The sequence below is a fragment of the Halichoeres trimaculatus genome, unplaced genomic scaffold (assembly GCF_033239565.1).
Source record: "Halichoeres trimaculatus isolate MK-OKI-2021-1 unplaced genomic scaffold, fHalTri1.1 fHalTri1_scaffold_13, whole genome shotgun sequence".
Taxonomy (NCBI): domain Eukaryota; kingdom Metazoa; phylum Chordata; class Actinopteri; order Labriformes; family Labridae; genus Halichoeres; species Halichoeres trimaculatus.
The window spans coordinates 25,585,569-25,602,052 of NW_027437191.1; the positions used below are offsets into that span (position 1 = coordinate 25,585,569).

The following is a 16,484-nucleotide window of genomic DNA, read 5'->3' on the forward strand; positions in this document are numbered from 1 at the left end:
GCAGTATTTGAATCAGAAGATGGTATTTGAATGCTTGTCTTGAAGGAATGAGGTATTGCCAGAGTTTTAAAAGGATAAAGCTTGCTTGATTTGTTTTGAAAACAAATATCTTGTCTTCACTCTAATGGTAGTGTAAATAAGTAGCAAACATACAACTAGATGTAAAAAAAAAAACAAAACAAAGAAATCTGCTGATTAGATTATTGATAATGAAGCCTCACTTTGAATAAAACACACCTGTATAGATTGTGGGTCAATAAAACAAACATTTGAAAATATATCTTCTTGTAAGTAAAATCTACGAGAAACATAACAAAATTCACATCTTCTTCTTTTAAAGTTTCTCCTATTTCACACAGAGGTATCTCTAGTGCAAATTTTGTCTAGTATATAAGTAAGTAAGGGCACAATGAATATCAAGACATAAAAAAGGTAATAAGTTGTGTAAACGTATATGTTTACGTATGTGTATAAACATTACATATGTGTAGAGAAAGACAACACCACACTATAACAGTACAAACTGATAATAATTTTTAAAAAGTAAACAAAATCGTTATATGTCTTTAAATGATTTATTAATGACTTTTTGGGGGGGGTTGTTTTGTTGTTAAGTATTTTTTTAATGCACGTAAAAGAATAGAGGGCCCATAGGGGTGAAATCAGTGGTTTGGTGTTCATCCAGGCCTCTAGGTGGCAGTGAGATAGAATAACAGACACAAACGACTTCACAAGCAGCCAATCAGAGCTCGGGTTGTGTTACACTGAAAACAGCTAGTATGTCAGCCTCAGATAACTCTAAAAATCATCCGATTTAAGGGAGAAATGGACTCAAAACGTTTTCTTCAGAGCTTCAAACCTGAACTACTTCCAGGTACAAGAAGTAAAGTAAACCAGGGGACAAAATATAAATAAAATTGTTGCTTTGTTGTTTTTTGTTACGTGGCAGGGATGGAAAATTACCAGGCGTATGGTTTATTTGGCCGTTGTTAATTAAACGTATCTAAATGTGGAAAAAAAAAAACAATTTAATGCTAAAAAACAGCATTAGGCTGCAAATCCCTATATGAAAGCTTGCCTTACACTACAGACCATCGGATTTTGTGTCGTTTCGTTGCCAGGCAGGTCTACGCCTCTCCCGTGTCAAAACTGCTACTGTCATCGAGTTTTTAAGCCCCATAACAATTCAAGACTATATGCACAAGTTAAGTATTAAAATTGTGAGTAAAATTGTGAATTCAGCGCTTATCTGGCGTTGTGAAGACGCCCTAGAGTGTCAGTAAACAACAGAAAAGGCGCGGCGGCGGGAAACAAAGCTCCCCCTAGTAACACAAACAGCAAATTTTGTCAATGGAATTCCTGTTGGACACATTTTAGTGGTAATTTAGGACTGCTGTGGGTGTAAAGATAGGGTTCTTAACAGAGTGTCACGGTTCTGTAGCTTTTCAGATGCAAATCAAACCTGTTCGATCGCTTATGTGAGGAAATATCTTCCTTACCACGGAAGTAGGTCAGACTTTTAATGATCGACTAACTAAAATTTATAACGCAAAACTACCAAATAATTGTAGTGCAAAAGTGTTTAATGTGCATAATAAATGTAGCTTTCCATCTAAATATGAAATGTTGCGTAAAGCTCATTTTAATAGTTTTGTAACACCGGTTTTTGTCAGTTTTGTAACCCGGCTCAGACAAAGCAGTTTGAATTTCCCGCAGCTGTCTAGCAGCACGTGAGCGCGGCTCTCCTCCTGATTGGCTCAGGCGCAGCGTCAATTTAAAGAGCCAGCACGAGCTCGCTTCAGATTGGCCAGCTGCGTTCTAGCGCCAAGATTTCAATAAAAAGAGAGCGAACGGCAGAAACCGCTTCATTCCCTCCTTTCTGTCTGTCCTGTCACTTGTTAGTTTAGTCTTGTCACTTTTTTAAAACTTTATTTTTACTTTTTAACTTATTAGTCTTTTATTTTTTTTTTCTTAGTCACCCCAAGGAACCCAAAATGCTTTCTACTCGCACTCCTCTTTCCGTGAAAAATGGAAACGCTCTTAGCAGTGAGATCAGCAACATGTCTTTGGACAAAGAGAACACGGTAAGACTTTTACAATCACGCAAACTTTAAACCGTAAAAATGTCTCATTAGTTCACCTTTTTTAACTTAACGTCAAGACAAATCCTGTTAGATATCTTCAGCCTGACTGAGCAAGTGTTAATCCGTCGTTCTGTGTGCTTTAGTTGCTGGAATGAATTAATATCACGTATGAATCCTGTGTAGATGTGTGTATTCATTGCTTATGAGGCCATTTGTCACTTTTCTTCCAGCCTCCGAGTCTGAACGCCACTCGGGTCCTCGCGTCCAAAACCGCGCGTAAAATCTTCACCGAGTCTGAGGTGAGTGAGTCCAAATCTGCTGATAACATTTAGTGATCCTTCAAATACAACATCCAGATTAAATGTGTTCAGATTAAAGTGAAGAATTAGTAGTACGTGTAGTTCATTATGGACACGAGGCGCGTAGAATGAGTCCTGGCGCCAACAATCAGCTGATGATGATCACCTGCTTCACTTGTCAGTTTGCCTCAAAACTATATAAATATGTCAGATTCGTAGCCTTCAAATAATGGTTTATGTAATCTTTTTGGAAATTTTCACCCTGAAAGTAGCATATTACGACCTAGAGATATTCCATCTGTATAGTATTATGATCTGTATTGTATTCTGGCTTAATCATTGACAGTATGTTATAGGCTCCCCATTCATACAGAAGCATTTGGTTTATTTGATACTGTTCTTTGTAGTCACCAGAACACATGTATCTTCTTCATGAAACTTTAATATAATTTATAAAGCTAGGAAAACTGGAAATGTGAGTTTGTTGAAATGTACCTGCACTTAATCCTGGTGGGGATTGAAGACACAACATGAATATCTATAAACTGCAATCTGCTGGTGTGCGTTGATGGCTTTCAGGCCAAATCAGTGAAGAAGAGCAGCAGTGAGGAGGTAGAGCCGCTGCTGAAAGAGAACCCTCGCCGCTTTGTCATCTTCCCCATCCAGTACCACGACATCTGGCAGATGTACAAGAAGGCCGAAGCTTCGTTCTGGACTGCAGAGGAGGTAAACCACAGTCAGGTTGTCTGATATGACAGGTGATGATCATGTGACTCAGGTGTGTAGTTAACGGCTCCTGTGTGGTCAGGTGGACCTGTCCAAAGACATGCAGCACTGGGAGTCCCTGAAGGATGAGGAGCGCTACTTCATCTCTCACGTCTTGGCGTTCTTCGCAGCCAGTGATGGCATCGTCAATGAGAACCTGGTGAGAAAGTTTATTCTGTTTCCTGTTTTATTAAATCCACAAAACTTCAAAACCATCTGCTGTGAGTTGGTCTCTCTCTCATACTGTTCTTTATGTGACCACCAGGTGGAGCGCTTCACTCAGGAGGTGCAGGTGACAGAGGCCAGGTGTTTCTATGGTTTCCAGATCGCCATGGAGAACATCCACTCAGAGATGTACAGCCTGCTCATCAACACCTACATCAAGGAGCCCTCAGAGAGGTGAGACCCTGATCCTGGTCTGAACTGGTCCCCTCATACTGTCTTCTCTGGTGTCTGATGGTGTGTTCACTTACCCACAGAGAATTCCTTTTCAACGCTATTGAGACTCTGCCGTGTGTGAAGAAGAAGGCTGACTGGGCCATCAACTGGATCGGCAACAAGAGCGCCAACTACGGTAAACCTTCCCGCCATGGTGGCATCCAAACCTGGTCACACGGTCTGATACTGGTCCTGTTTCTGCTTACTGATGATCTGATTATGATCTGGACTCTATGCTCCATACAGGAGAGCGAGTTGTGGCGTTTGCTGCTGTGGAGGGAATCTTCTTCTCTGGTTCCTTCGCTGCCATCTTCTGGCTGAAGAAGAGAGGCCTGATGCCCGGCCTGACCTTCTCCAACGAGCTCATCAGCAGAGACGAGGTGACTATTTTTCATTGATCAGAAAGAGAATGGAGCTTTAAACTCTTTAAGCCTTTGTTTAACAGTGTGTGTGTGTGTTTGTTTTCAGGGTCTTCACTGCGACTTTGCCTGTCTTATGTTCAAACATCTGGTCAACAAGCCATCTGCACAAATCGTCACCAGCATCATTAAGAACGCTGTGGAGATTGAGCAGGTAACAAACACACTTCCTCCCCTCACACACACTCTGATATAACGGATGTGTGTGTTTACCTGGTGTTAACCATGTTACTGTGTGTGTTCAGGAGTTCCTGACAGAGGCTCTGCCTGTCAAGCTGATCGGGATGAACTGTGAGCTCATGAAGCAGTACATCGAGTTTGTGGCTGACAGGCTGATGCTGGAGCTTGGATTCAACAAGGTACCCACACAGAGACCACAACACCTAGTTAGAGCTCAGGGTTAGGTCTATAGGGGATCTGGATCAGGTTTGTGGTGATGATCTGCGCAGGGGTACGGACCTCAGCCGTTCATGGGGGCTGAGTGCTGCTGCTGAGCTCTGATTGGAGGACAAGTGGTTCACCGACAGGGCGGCAGCAGCACGACACAGACGCCAGACTGAACAGACCTGCACTGACCTTCTCCTGGTCTGACCTGGATCTGACTTACTCCATGTCTCTAACCTGAATCTTGTCCTCTTTCTTGGTTTTCAGATCTACCGGGTGGAGAACCCCTTCGACTTCATGGAAAACATCTCTCTTGAGGGAAAGACAAACTTCTTTGAGAAGCGTGTGGGCGAGTACCAGAGGATGGGTGTCATGTCTGGTCCCACAGACAACACTTTCAGGTTGGACGCAGACTTCTAGAGGACGCTACTGGATTCAAATGTGGACATTCTTAAACTTTTAAACTGGTACTCTACCTCTCCCCCAGTGCATGCTGGGACATGTTTTGTATCTTGAATCTTTTACAGCTGATCAGATCTCTGCAGCTGCTGTATATAGAAGTTTTTTTTATTAAGCATTTGTACGAAAGGAATGATAGATATACTGTTAAATATGTACAGTCTGAATGTATGCTGTTTTTTGTAATAAAATTAGCAGAAAATGAACCTAACTGTATACCTTTTATTCATGTGTTGAGGGCCAACATCTCAAGTTCTTCTTCAGACTTATACTTCTATATTCTGTCATTTAATCTTGACTTTAATTCAGGTCTATCCTTAATGTGAAATGAGAAGTCATTGTTTAGGTTTGTAGGGCATAATTAAGGTTTAATCTCAACTAAAATATTCTCATAATGTCTAAGATTCATATACATGATCTATTTATGGATTAAAAATTCTTCACGATCTCAGACTATCTTAATTTTTATTTTATAGTTTTCTTTCTATAGTAATGGCTTTTTATCCCTTGATTATGACATTTCCTATCCCAAAAATTGAAGTTGTTCAAGGAGTAAACACATTCCATGTGTGACTTTTCTCCCACATAATGACTTTTTCTCACAGTATTTTATAATTTTTAAAATAGATATGACCATCTCATATTAATTACTCCAAATGCAAAACTGAATATGCAACATTACTCCATAAAAACAAGTTTAAATTTCAGGCTATGCCTTTTGTCCAAGAAGCAGGAGTCTAGATCGAATTTCTACTGTTTTTGGTCGTTTCGACTTCATACCCATTGAACAGTAATATTGATTTTTTTTATTAAGCATGGGTAACATTCTATTTGTTATTGACCAATATAATTTATAACTATGCCTGATGTTAAAAAAAATATCACATAGTAAATAATAATCACTTCACTTCCTCAATGATGCTTTATATTTGTAACTGGTGAAAAAGTTACATAAAAACTAAGCAGGCTCTCAAACAACATCCCGACACAACACAAATTTACAACTCAATGATTTATAATCAGGTTGTTATATGATGCTTGTTGTTTGAGCCCATGACAGTGAATCATTGGTACTTGGGAAAAAAAGGAAGCGTTTCTTGTGTAACCGTGTACAAAAAGGGGTTGAATGAAGAAGGGATGAATAAAACAGAAAGGAAACTTTTTAAGATACATTTTTGTTCGTCCGGGAGGTGTCTCTAAGCTGTTAAGTAACATAGACGAGTGCCGCCTTCTCTCAGCAAAAGCTTGATTAAACGATATAAGGGGGTTTGGGTGGAGGTCAGTGAATCTTTATTGGAATCATGAGACCCAGAATCATCCGTTTTTCACCACATCTCTGCAATGCACATGGAGTGGACAGCTACGTCATCACGCTGAGCAAAATCAGTTTCTGCGTACAGAATTAAACGGCATAAAAAGTTAAAATCATGTATAAATGTAATGAATTTTTTAAAATTGTTAGTTGTTATTCACGAAAGTGTATTTTAAACTGCTTATCGTATGTTCTTCTACTGGGTCTTTCCATCCTTGCTGCTATAACCTTGCTGACGTCATATACGGAAGTAAACAAAACTCCAACCTGGCTTCGGGTCGTGTCAGTTCCTGTCCAACATGTCGATTTCAAACCCGAGACAGACCTTTGTAAACCCGGTGAGACGTTTTCTGTTAAATCTGATGTGAAATTACAGACTGGGAGATGAATGTTTTCCCAAGTAATTATGCTGAATGTACTTTCCATTGGGAACCTCTCGTAAAGCACCTTGGTTAGCTAGAGTAGAGATCTCTACTCTTTTTGTTATCTGGTGTGCCAGCTTCGCGAAGTCGTTAATATTTAATTTGGCCTGTTTTATGTAACAGGTCTGAAGTACTCAGGCATTTTCTAGATTAAATGGTAGATTGTTTATGTATCAAATATGCGTAAATTAAAGAAAAAAGTTTTACTTATACCTTGGAACGAACCGCGTTTCTTCGATTATATGGTAATCAGATTACCATCAAGTAGTGTTTTAGATATAACCCGAATTAATACGGATATTTTTATACTACGTGTTAACTGTATTTACTCTACAACATTTTAAGCTACTTGATTAAAAACTCACAAAACGATTTCTAGTCGAGTCACATTCAAACAGCTGCTCTGTTTCCTAGTTGTGTGTTTGCTCTCCAAAGTCCTACGGAAATGTAAGGAAATAAACATTGGATTAATCAACTTTAACTGAAAGATTTAACCAGTATCTATGTGAAATAAATAACCACCTGCTTCTAACTACACGTGGCTATGTGGTGTAAGGAAATTAGGTTAATGTGTGATTTGATTATGTGAATCCTTGATGTATTATTGAATATGCCTTGTGCTTCGAAAAGACTTATTTTCAGTCAATGTGTCTGTCCACATCACTGTGTACTATTGACTGATAACAGGGTGGTCTCAGAGTTAATCTTCGAGTGTCTGTTTACATCTGGGTCTTATAATGATAAAATCACATATCCATTCATAAACACTGCAAAGATCTTGTTTATATGCATATATATAAATATAATTACTCGTTCATTCTGAATACAGCTGTGGGAGATGGGGGATTGAGCGGAGCACTTGTTTAATGTCTCCTTTTCTCTCCCTATGATCAAAGTTTTGGGCTTGGCCCCACTTCGAAATTTCTGTTACTGCACCTATAGCAAATGTACCAGTTTCCCTTTGTCAATACAGTGTTAAAAATTAGAAAAAATACAATGAACACTTTATATTTTTTTTTATAATTTGGTACAAAAGCTTATAAAATGTTATATATCTATTGCATAAATTTATTACAAAGTGAATATTTCAAGCCTTATTTTGTTCTATTTTAATTATCTGGGATTATGACATGTAAGAATTGTAAAACAAGCACCACAAGTAACTGATACATTTCCTAGAATCACTCCTTTTTTTCAGATCTCATGACCTGAATTGCAAACACAAAACCACTTATTAGTTTTTCCAAATAATGTTTTTATATTTCAGTTTCTCATTTATATGACTTCTATTTGATAATTTCAACTAACGTAATATGTTTTCAAAATAAAGATTTGTAACATTAACAAATACTAAGAAAATAAATTTGTAGAAATACAGATTCTTGTCATGGGCTAGCCAATCACAGCACAGTATGTCATGGTCAGTAAACTGTTTAGAAATAATTTGGGCACTGTGGGCAGGAGCCAAGTCCTGCTGGAAAAAGAAATCAGCATCTTTGTGAAGTCTCTTGGTAGGTGCTGTGTTGACTTTGAGTTTGATAAACCAACAGATGATCTTATTGACAGATGCCTCAAAAAAAAAAAATCTCCCAGCTCGCCATTTATTTTTATACTCAACATTCCCTGTATCTTTTGTTTATTGTAAGAAGTAATCAAAGATTGATCTATTTACCTTCAAAATTCAAGTAGCTTGTCTTCATGTATTAATCATTTTCATCACTAATATTCCTCTGGGGAGTTTTATAAACATTACTGTCTCCTTCCTGCACAGGCGATCCCCTTTGCTGGGACGATCCTGGGTGGTCTCCTGCCAGGTGAGATGGTCCTCATTCAGGGCACAGTGCCGTCTGGTGCTGACAGGTGAGCACTTCAAATAAAACCTCATGAAATCTGGAACCTGGTTTACCCTCCTGAACCTGCTAACATACCTGTGTTTATGTCACAGAGCCAGGTTAGAGCCTCACCTCTCCCCCCTCTGCACTGTCTTGCAGGTTCCAAGTAGATTTCACATGCGGCAGCAGCGTGAAGCCAAGGGCGGACGTGGCGTTTCACTTCAACCCACGATTCCTGAGGTCTCCGTGTATCGTGTGTAACTCACTTCAGAGGGAACGCTGGGGTAGAGAAGAGATCCTGTATCAGATGCCATTTTCAGTAGGGGCCACGTTTGAACTCATCATCCTCGTTCAGAAAGACGTGTTTAAGGTAAGAGACGAGATCCTGCAGGACATGAAGGACTGGTTTCATACTGATAGCAATCAACTTCTTCTAAAAGCATACTTTGTGTAGATTCTGACACATATTTATATTTGCCAGCTGACCCATAAACGAAAACATGTCATTATCTGATTTAAAAAAAAGAAAATAGCTCCACCTAAAGCAGCTAAAACAGAACAAAACACACATTTTGATATTTATTCTTATTCTGTTCTACTTTTTCTTCAGTAAAGGCTAATTGTAATTCCTTCTCCCTCCTATAGGTGGCAGTAAACGGGGCTCATGTGTTGGAGTACAAACACAGGCTTGATCTGGGGCTTGTCGACACTTTGTGCATTTCTGGAAAGGTCAAAGTCGACGCTGTGGGCATCCTCCCGAGCTCTGTGAGTCAGTCGTCATGAGATAAACCTGAGACTGTAGAACATGTGATGAAGAAAAATAAGACGTTTTTTTGTTTTTATTTTGTAGGGGGCAGTTTCTCCTCCAGCAAGTCTGAGCAGCCCGGACTCTAACACGAACGTAAGAAGAAATTTAAGTATCTCGATAATTATATTTCTACATTTTACACCAAAAGAGCTGAAATAATACAGAGGGAACCAATTCTCACATTTATCAGTAAAAACACAAATATGTGGAGTTTTTTTCCTCAGAGTGATTTATTTAACAGTAAGTCTTTAGATTTTTTAAAAATATTTCATATTTTATTGAGGCAGTTTGTCAGTGATGCTATCATACAGCCAGAACTTGTTTATTAATCTCCATGAGGGGGAATGAATTAAAGCAAACATTAGATGACCAAGCATAGAGCTCTGTGGAACACCACAAAATTTAGTTTCTATGATTATTTTTGAAAGTCTAGTGTTTTTATGCATTATTTTTTCTTCATTGAAAATCTCTCCTGATATAAGTGTTTTGTTCTTTCATTAGTTTATGTTTTTATTCATGTTTTTTCCTTCCCCAGCCCATAAGGTCTTTCTCAGGTGACTTGGTGAGTTTTATAGTTTTGGATTTGATCAAACGTAACATTTGAAGATATCTGGTAAACATAAAACCAACAGTTTAGACATTTCGATGATCTTGTTTTTTTCAGAGAATACCCTTCAAAGGAGAGCTGCTCAAAGGACTGAAAGTTGGACGTAGCATCACCATAAAAGGAAAAACCAATCAAAACGCTGAACGGTAAACAACACCTTTGCACACTTGTCTGATTTTCTGTCAGTCTGATACTTATTTGTTCACATTGATATAATTCTTATTTTGGAGTTGTAAGTGATAAAGCCACGGAAACCTCCTGAATCAAAAATGTGATCATTTCAGTGTTTTCAGTCAGACTCTTGTTTTTTTTCTTTGTTGTTGTCTGTTTTAGTTTCATCGTGAATCTGCGAGTATCTGACTGCAGTGACATTGCTCTCCATCTGAACCCTCGTCTCAAGAAAGGCGTCTTTGTCAGGAACTCCTTCCTGTCTGAGTGCTGGGGCGCTGAGGAGACTAAACTGGAGTCCTTCCCCTTCAGAGCAGAAGAATACTTCGAGGTACAACCACAGACCTTTATAAAAATACACACTACACTTTTACCAGGAGTTTTTGAAAACTAGAAGATGGGGAAAGAAAACAGGCAAACCATGTCTATGGCTTAAGCTAAACTAGTCTGTTTAAGTAAGATTTATAAGGTAACACAAACCACAGGAAAGCTGAGCCTTTCCACTTATTACGCTAGCAGTGCCTACTGATTTGACCGAAATTCATTATGTTGTAGCCGATATGTGAAATACCTGCAATTGACACAAAAGTCTATAGTTACAGTCAGCCCATGGACACTACACATAGTGTGAGCAACATTCAGCTGAAAGTCTAAGTTTCATTTCAAGACATTCAAATACAAAAATGATTCCTGAATTGGGGGTGCATAAATGATTTATTTAGATACTTGACATAAGAAAGATGTCTTAATACAAGAAAGTTAATAAGTAACTCTGACTACAGTGGCAGATATGTTTTTTGTCAAGGGTAAGAAATAATTTTGTCTCTAATATATTCTGTATTGACAGAGTAATTAAAACCCATAGAAATACATAAATATATAATTTGGACCTACATACATACATACATACATACATAATAAAATTACTCCCTTTTCTCCCTCTTTATGTCCATTTAGATTTATTTCTTATGTGGAAAAATATTTAAAAAATGTTTAAATAACCTGTGTAATGTTCTCAGTTTATTTAATCTGGGATGTTTGTTATGTATCTTTTGAGTGAGAAACATTGTTCAGTCTTCCTGTTTGTGTGTGTGCTTATAATGCAGATGATCATCCTGTGTGATGCACAGCAGTTTAAAGTCGCTGTCAATGGAACCCACCTGGTGGACTACAAATACCGGGTCCAGGACCTGAGCCAGATCACCTTGCTGGATATTTCAGGGGACATCACACTGTTGGGTGTTAAAATTAATTAATGTTGTGTTAATCTCATCTACAGAAAAAAAAATGTAAATAAACTAGTATTGAATGCTAAACATTAGAACTCAACAAACTTTGATAACAAGCTCTTTGATCATTTTTCAAGGGTTTTTTATGAACATATATTAATGTTTATGTTCAGAATGTGGGCTTCGAACTCTTTAGATTTAGATAAAACTTCATGTAGACACATCAAATATTAACCAGCTGTGTACCTTCATGCATCCTAAAACAAAACACATTATAGCTAACAGAATGACAGAATATCATGGAAGTGTTTTTTGTAACCTCTGTAACTGAAACCTGTGTGAATATCTCTGTTTGGCAATGACCTTCTGGTTTTCTTCCATATCACTGTTTACCATCAAATAAAGCCTACTGTGATGTCTTTTTTTGGGTTTCTCTGTCCAATTTAAGATCTGTAAATCTTCATTCATGATGGACAACATAGCCAACTATCAGGCTGACCTGATAAAAGATACGGTGAGCTCAGTTCTGCCTTAAAGACTTTACAGTTCATCCTTCATTAGTTGCTGATTGCTTTTTTATTTGACAGTTAAAAATTAGACGTGAAAACAAACTGCTGGACGGAAAGTCTCTCCATTAACTTTTTCCCCAATCTTAAAGAGAGTATCAAGAAAAAACCATACTTTTGAACATTTTCAGTTATCCATACAAAATTGCAGTTTTACATCAGTAAAAATAACATTTTTGCAAAACTTCAGCCAAAGTGAAGATTTTGTAGAACTCCAGTGTCATGCATATGTCTGGAAATAGTTTTTGCTTTTCAATCACTGCTGAAAGGTGAATTCTGATTGGCTGCGCGAGTTCCACATCTGAACAACACTGCCATGTAGCAGAATCTTTCTGGTTATGTGGACAAATTTATTTTTTAAAAAAGAATGAAGCAGTGTCTAGTTTTGGAAAAACACCTGGCTATGCGTGAACAAGGCTTCATATCTTAAAGGTTGAAACATCTTTGGTGCATGGACAAATGTAACTCAGTGGTGACTAAAAAAACATTTCTTAAGGAACTAACTCATTCACTTTCAGCCGTTATTAGAGCAGAGAGCTTCATACTGCCAGCCATCAAACATAATTGATGTTTAAAGACGTCAATGGCAGTGAAAGAGTTAATCAAAATGCACTTCATAATACATTTACAATCCCTCCTTGAACATGAGAAAGAAGACAGGAGTTGCAGGTTGGCAATAATTCACTTTATTGCACACCATATGTGTACAAATTAAACAGAATCCTAAAAAAACTGTATAAAACTTAGCAAGTATCAAAAAAAAAGTTTACAAATACAATATATAAAAATCCAGGTCCGGTTTTGATAACTGCCAAGTCTCTCTTTTTATGTACATCATATATGACTCAGCAGTTATCAAACCATTTTTAACGGAAGAGTTCATCTCTTTCAAGTAAATTTCAAGTCAGTCTCTCCTCTCTTTAGTGTCCTGCAGCAGAATAAGAACCGTGTGACTGAGTCCAGTCCAGCAGTGTCCTCTAGAAGTCTGCATCCAGCCTGAAAGTGTTGTCTGTGGGACCAGACATGACACCCATCCTCTGGTACTCGCCCACACGCTTCTCAAAGAAGTTTGTCTTTCCCTCTAGAGAGATGTTCTCCATGAAGTCGAAGGGGTTCTCCACCCGGTAGATCTGAAGAGACAGAAAGAGGAGAGGGCTCAGGTTAAAGACGGGAATCTCATTGTTTAAACAGAAAATAGACCAGGAGAAGGTCAGTGCAGGTCTGTTCAGTGTGGCGTCTGTGTCGTGCTGCTGCCACTCTGTCGGTGAACCACTCGTCCTCCAATCAGAGCTCAGCAGCAGCACTCAGCCCCCATGAACGGCTGAGGTCCGTACCCCTGCGCAGATCATCACCACAAACCTGATCCAGATCCCCTATAGACCTAACCCTGAGCTCTAACTAGGTGTTGTGGTCTCTATGTGGGTACCTTGTTGAATCCAAGCTCCAGCATCAGCCTGTCAGCCACAAACTCGATGTACTGCTTCATGAGCTCACAGTTCATCCCGATCAGCTTGACGGGCAGAGCCTCTGTCAGGAACTCCTGAAGACACACAGTAACATGGTTAACACCAGGTAAACACACACATCCGTCATATCAGAGTGTGTGTGAGGGGAGGAAGTGTGTTTGTTACCTGCTCAATCTCCACAGCGTTCTTGATGATGCTGGTGACGATTTGTGCAGATGGCTTGTTGACCAGATGTTTGAACATCAGACAGGCAAAGTCACAGTGAAGACCCTGAAAACAAACACACACACTGTTAAACACATGCTTAAAGAGTTAAAAGCTCCAGTCTCTTTCTGATCAATGAGAAATTATTACCTCGTCTCTGCTGATGAGCTCGTTGGAGAAGGTCAGGCCGGGCATCAGGCCTCTCTTCTTCAGCCAGAAGATGGCAGCAAAGGAACCAGAGAAGAATATTCCCTCCACAGCAGCAAACGCCACGACTCGCTCTCCTGTATGGAGCATAGAGTCCAGATCATAATCAGATCATCAGTAAGCAGAAACAGGATCAGTATCAGACTGTGTGACCAGGTTTGGATGCCACCATGGCGGGAAGGTTTACCGTAGTTGGCGCTCTTGTTGCCGATCCAGTTGATGGCCCAGTCAGCCTTCTTCTTCACACACGGCAGAGTCTCAATAGCGTTGAAAAGGAATTCTCTGTGGGTAAGTGAACACACCATCAGACACCAGAACAGAGGCAGAATGAGGGGACCAGTTCAGACCAGGATCAGGGTCTCACCTCTCTGAGGGCTCCTTGATGTAGGTGTTGATGAGCAGGCTGTACATCTCTGAGTGGATGTTCTCCATGGCTATCTGGAAACCATAGAAACACCTGGCCTCTGTCACCTGCACCTCTTGAGTGAAGCGCTCCACCTGTTGGCCATATGAGGAACAGCATGAGAGAGAGACCAACTCACAGATTGTTTTGAAGTTTTGTGGATTTGATCAAACAGGAAACAGAATAAACTTTCTCACCAGGTTCTCATTGACGATGCCATCACTGGCTGCGAAGAACGCCAAGACGTGGGAGATGAAGTAGCGCTCCTCATCCTTCAGGGACTCCCAGTGCTGCATGTCTTTGGACAGGTCCACCTGAACACACAGGAGCCGTTAACTACACACCTGAGTCACATGATCATCACCTGTCATATCAGACAACCTGACTGTGGTTTACCTCCTCTGCAGTCCAGAAGGAGGCCTCGGCCTTCTTGTACATCTGCCAGATGTCGTGGTACTGGATGGGGAAGATGACAAAGCGGCGAGGGTTCTCCTTCAGCAGTGGCTCTACCTCCTCACTGCTGCTCTTCTTTACTGGTTTGGCCTGAAAGCCATCAACACACACCAGCAGATTGCAGTTTATAGATATTCATGTTGTGTCTTCAGTCCCCACCAGGATTAGGTGCAGGTACATTTCAACAAACTCAAATTTTCAATATCCAAATTTCTAGCTTTGTTAATTTAATTGGTTTCCTGCAAACAGATACCGAAGTACTACTGACTCAGAATAATGTGAAATACATCAAATTATTCTAAATGAAGGAGAAATCCTGTGACATACTGTCCATGATTCAGACAGAATACCATGCACATGACCAGAATACTTAACAGATGGAGGCACCTCTGGCTCGTGATCTGATACTTTCAGGGTGAAAACTGTCCAAAAATTTTGCTTAATTGATCATTTGAAGGCTGCAATTCTTGAATATACAGTTTTAATGCAAAGTGACAAGTGAAGCAGGTGAGCATCATCAGCTGATTGTTGGCGCCAGAAGTCAGATTCTACGCGCCTCGTGTCCATAATGAACTACACTTACTACTCATTATTTACTTTAATCTAAATACACATAATCTGGGTGTTGTATTTTAAGTATCACTTAATGATTTCAGCAGATTTGGACTCACTCACCTCAGACTCAGCGAAGATTTTACGCGCGGTTTTAGACGCAAGGACCCGAGTGGCGTTCAGACTCGGAGGCTGGAAGAAAAGTGACAAAAAGGCCTCATAAGCAATGAAAACTAACATCAACACAGGATTCATATGTGATACTAAGTCATACCAGCAACAACGGCACAAATTATGACAGATTAATGCTGACTCGGTCAGGCTGAATAATGGTTGTCAGTCGTGACGTTAAAAACGGTGAACTCAAGTGACAGTTTAACAGAAATACGGGTTTGTGTGAGGTCAAAAGTCTTACCGTATTTTCTTTGTTTAAAGACATGTTGCTGATCTCACTGCCGAGAGCGTTTCCATTCATTGTGGAAAGAGGGGAGCGAGTAGAAAGCATTTTGGGTTCCTTGGGGCGACGCAGGTAAAAAGAAATAAAATGGTAATAAGTTACGAGACAACTGCAAAGTTTAAAAAGTGCAAAGACTAAGCTAACGAGTGACAGGACAGACAGAAAGGAGAGAATGAAGCGGTTTCTGCTGTTCGCTCTCTTTTTATTGAAATCTTGGCGCTAGAACGCAGCTGGCCAATCTGCAGTGAGCTCGTGTTGGCTCTTTAAATTGACGCTGCGCCTGAGCCAATCAGGAGGAGGGCCGCGCTCACGTGCTGCTAGACAGCTGCGGGAAATTCAAACTGCTTTGTCCGAGCCGGGTTACAAAACTGACAAAAACCGGTGTTACAAAACTATTAAAATGAGCTTTACGCAACATTTCAAAATCTCACAAAAAATTCAAAAGATTCTATATTTTGCAACGGTTTGTGTCAAGTCACTCGATCACAGAGTAAATCAAAAACTGATACTGAAACCGCTTCAGCTGAAACTAGTTCATCTAATTATTTATAGGTGGGCGCTCTGCTATGTTTCGAAACGTCAAAGTTACATTGAATAAACGATAATCAGAAATTTTTATACGGTTTCATCATAACGTTTCATACGTCCAACGTGTACATCCAATCATAACCTTAATGTGAAATGTTTAGAATGTCAATCAATACTTGCTCAGATAGCTGTTGAAAGAAATGACTTTTTTATTTAACTGAATTCATGTATTAGAATTAAGAATGACGGTTCCAACCATAGACTGTATAAAACAGGTTCCGACTCGTGCAATTTTGGTATATTTCCCGCCACCGCCTTTTTTGATTACCTAGGCTTTCTCATCAAGAGCTGAAATCACTGGCTATGTAAATTATTTTAACTCCTTTATATGTGGGTATTATGCTTGTATTACAACTGGCCAA

General features: G+C 39.5%; 3 protein-coding genes and 2 non-coding genes across 6 annotated transcripts; 3 read left to right on the forward strand and 2 right to left on the reverse strand.

The window, feature by feature from the left end:
• The first annotated feature begins 736 nt into the window (after nucleotides 1-736).
• LOC141802326 (ribonucleoside-diphosphate reductase subunit M2) lies at nucleotides 737-5,029 on the forward strand. Of its 2 annotated transcripts, none has more exons than XM_074685866.1 (11): nucleotides 737-874; nucleotides 1,976-2,084; nucleotides 2,315-2,383; nucleotides 2,963-3,109; nucleotides 3,192-3,308; nucleotides 3,414-3,547; nucleotides 3,628-3,722; nucleotides 3,833-3,966; nucleotides 4,055-4,159; nucleotides 4,251-4,364; nucleotides 4,657-5,028. In XM_074685866.1, the coding sequence occupies exons 2-11, from the start codon at nucleotides 1,995-1,997 to the stop codon at nucleotides 4,807-4,809; spliced, it is 1,158 nt and encodes a 385-aa protein (XP_074541967.1). In that variant the 5' UTR covers nucleotides 737-874; nucleotides 1,976-1,994; the 3' UTR covers nucleotides 4,810-5,028. The 2 variants fall into 2 exon arrangements, with proteins under 2 accessions (XP_074541967.1, XP_074541968.1); XM_074685867.1 differs by lacking the exon at nucleotides 737-874 and adding an exon at nucleotides 1,491-1,506 and having other exon boundaries at nucleotides 4,657-5,029.
• On the forward strand, nucleotides 4,433-4,570 carry LOC141802465 (small nucleolar RNA SNORD94). Its single transcript, XR_012599491.1, has one exon. It is a non-coding gene; the product is annotated as a small nucleolar RNA SNORD94 (small nucleolar RNA).
• Nucleotides 5,030-6,397: 1,368 nt separating the features above from the next.
• lgals8a (galectin 8a) lies at nucleotides 6,398-11,639 on the forward strand. The gene is made up of 9 exons (XM_074685061.1): nucleotides 6,398-6,498; nucleotides 8,354-8,442; nucleotides 8,574-8,784; nucleotides 9,060-9,179; nucleotides 9,265-9,315; nucleotides 9,758-9,784; nucleotides 9,887-9,975; nucleotides 10,163-10,328; nucleotides 11,104-11,639. Exons 1-9 carry the CDS (start codon nucleotides 6,460-6,462, stop codon nucleotides 11,251-11,253), a joined length of 942 nt encoding a protein of 313 aa, XP_074541162.1. The 5' UTR covers nucleotides 6,398-6,459; the 3' UTR covers nucleotides 11,254-11,639.
• Nucleotides 11,640-12,462: 823 nt separating this feature from the next.
• LOC141801794 (ribonucleoside-diphosphate reductase subunit M2-like) lies at nucleotides 12,463-15,799 on the reverse strand. The gene is made up of 10 exons (XM_074685060.1): nucleotides 15,493-15,799; nucleotides 15,201-15,269; nucleotides 14,469-14,615; nucleotides 14,270-14,386; nucleotides 14,034-14,167; nucleotides 13,857-13,951; nucleotides 13,613-13,746; nucleotides 13,424-13,528; nucleotides 13,219-13,332; nucleotides 12,463-12,922 (listed from the first exon to the last, which is right to left on the reverse strand). The coding sequence occupies exons 1-10, from the start codon at nucleotides 15,580-15,582 to the stop codon at nucleotides 12,770-12,772; spliced, it is 1,158 nt and encodes a 385-aa protein (XP_074541161.1). The 5' UTR covers nucleotides 15,583-15,799; the 3' UTR covers nucleotides 12,463-12,769.
• Nucleotides 13,013-13,150, reverse strand: LOC141802466 (small nucleolar RNA SNORD94). The gene has a single exon (XR_012599492.1). It is a non-coding gene; the product is annotated as a small nucleolar RNA SNORD94 (small nucleolar RNA).
• Nucleotides 15,800-16,484: the final 685 nt, after the last annotated feature.

Excerpts from the sequence above, each read along its gene's own strand:
- lgals8a (XM_074685061.1), top strand. The coding sequence starts at position 6,460 with ATGTCGATTTCAAACCCGAGACAGACCTTTGTAAACCCG. Across the intron at positions 9,785-9,886 it reads GGTCTTTCTCAGGTGACTTG|AGAATACCCTTCAAAGGAGA; the intron begins GTGAGTTTTATA and ends TGTTTTTTTCAG. Across the intron at positions 10,329-11,103 it reads GAGCAGAAGAATACTTCGAG|ATGATCATCCTGTGTGATGC; the intron begins GTACAACCACAG and ends CTTATAATGCAG.
- LOC141801794 (XM_074685060.1), bottom strand. The coding sequence starts at position 15,582 with ATGCTTTCTACTCGCTCCCCTCTTTCCACAATGAATGGAAACGCTCTC. Across the intron at positions 15,270-15,492 it reads CTTTAAACAAAGAAAATACG|CCTCCGAGTCTGAACGCCAC; the intron begins GTAAGACTTTTG and ends CTTTTCTTCCAG. Across the intron at positions 14,387-14,468 it reads CCTTCTGGACTGCAGAGGAG|GTGGACCTGTCCAAAGACAT; the intron begins GTAAACCACAGT and ends CTGTGTGTTCAG.
- LOC141802326 (XM_074685866.1), top strand. The coding sequence starts at position 1,995 with ATGCTTTCTACTCGCACTCCTCTTTCCGTGAAAAATGGAAACGCTCTT. Across the intron at positions 2,085-2,314 it reads CTTTGGACAAAGAGAACACG|CCTCCGAGTCTGAACGCCAC; the intron begins GTAAGACTTTTA and ends CTTTTCTTCCAG. Across the intron at positions 3,110-3,191 it reads CGTTCTGGACTGCAGAGGAG|GTGGACCTGTCCAAAGACAT; the intron begins GTAAACCACAGT and ends CTGTGTGGTCAG.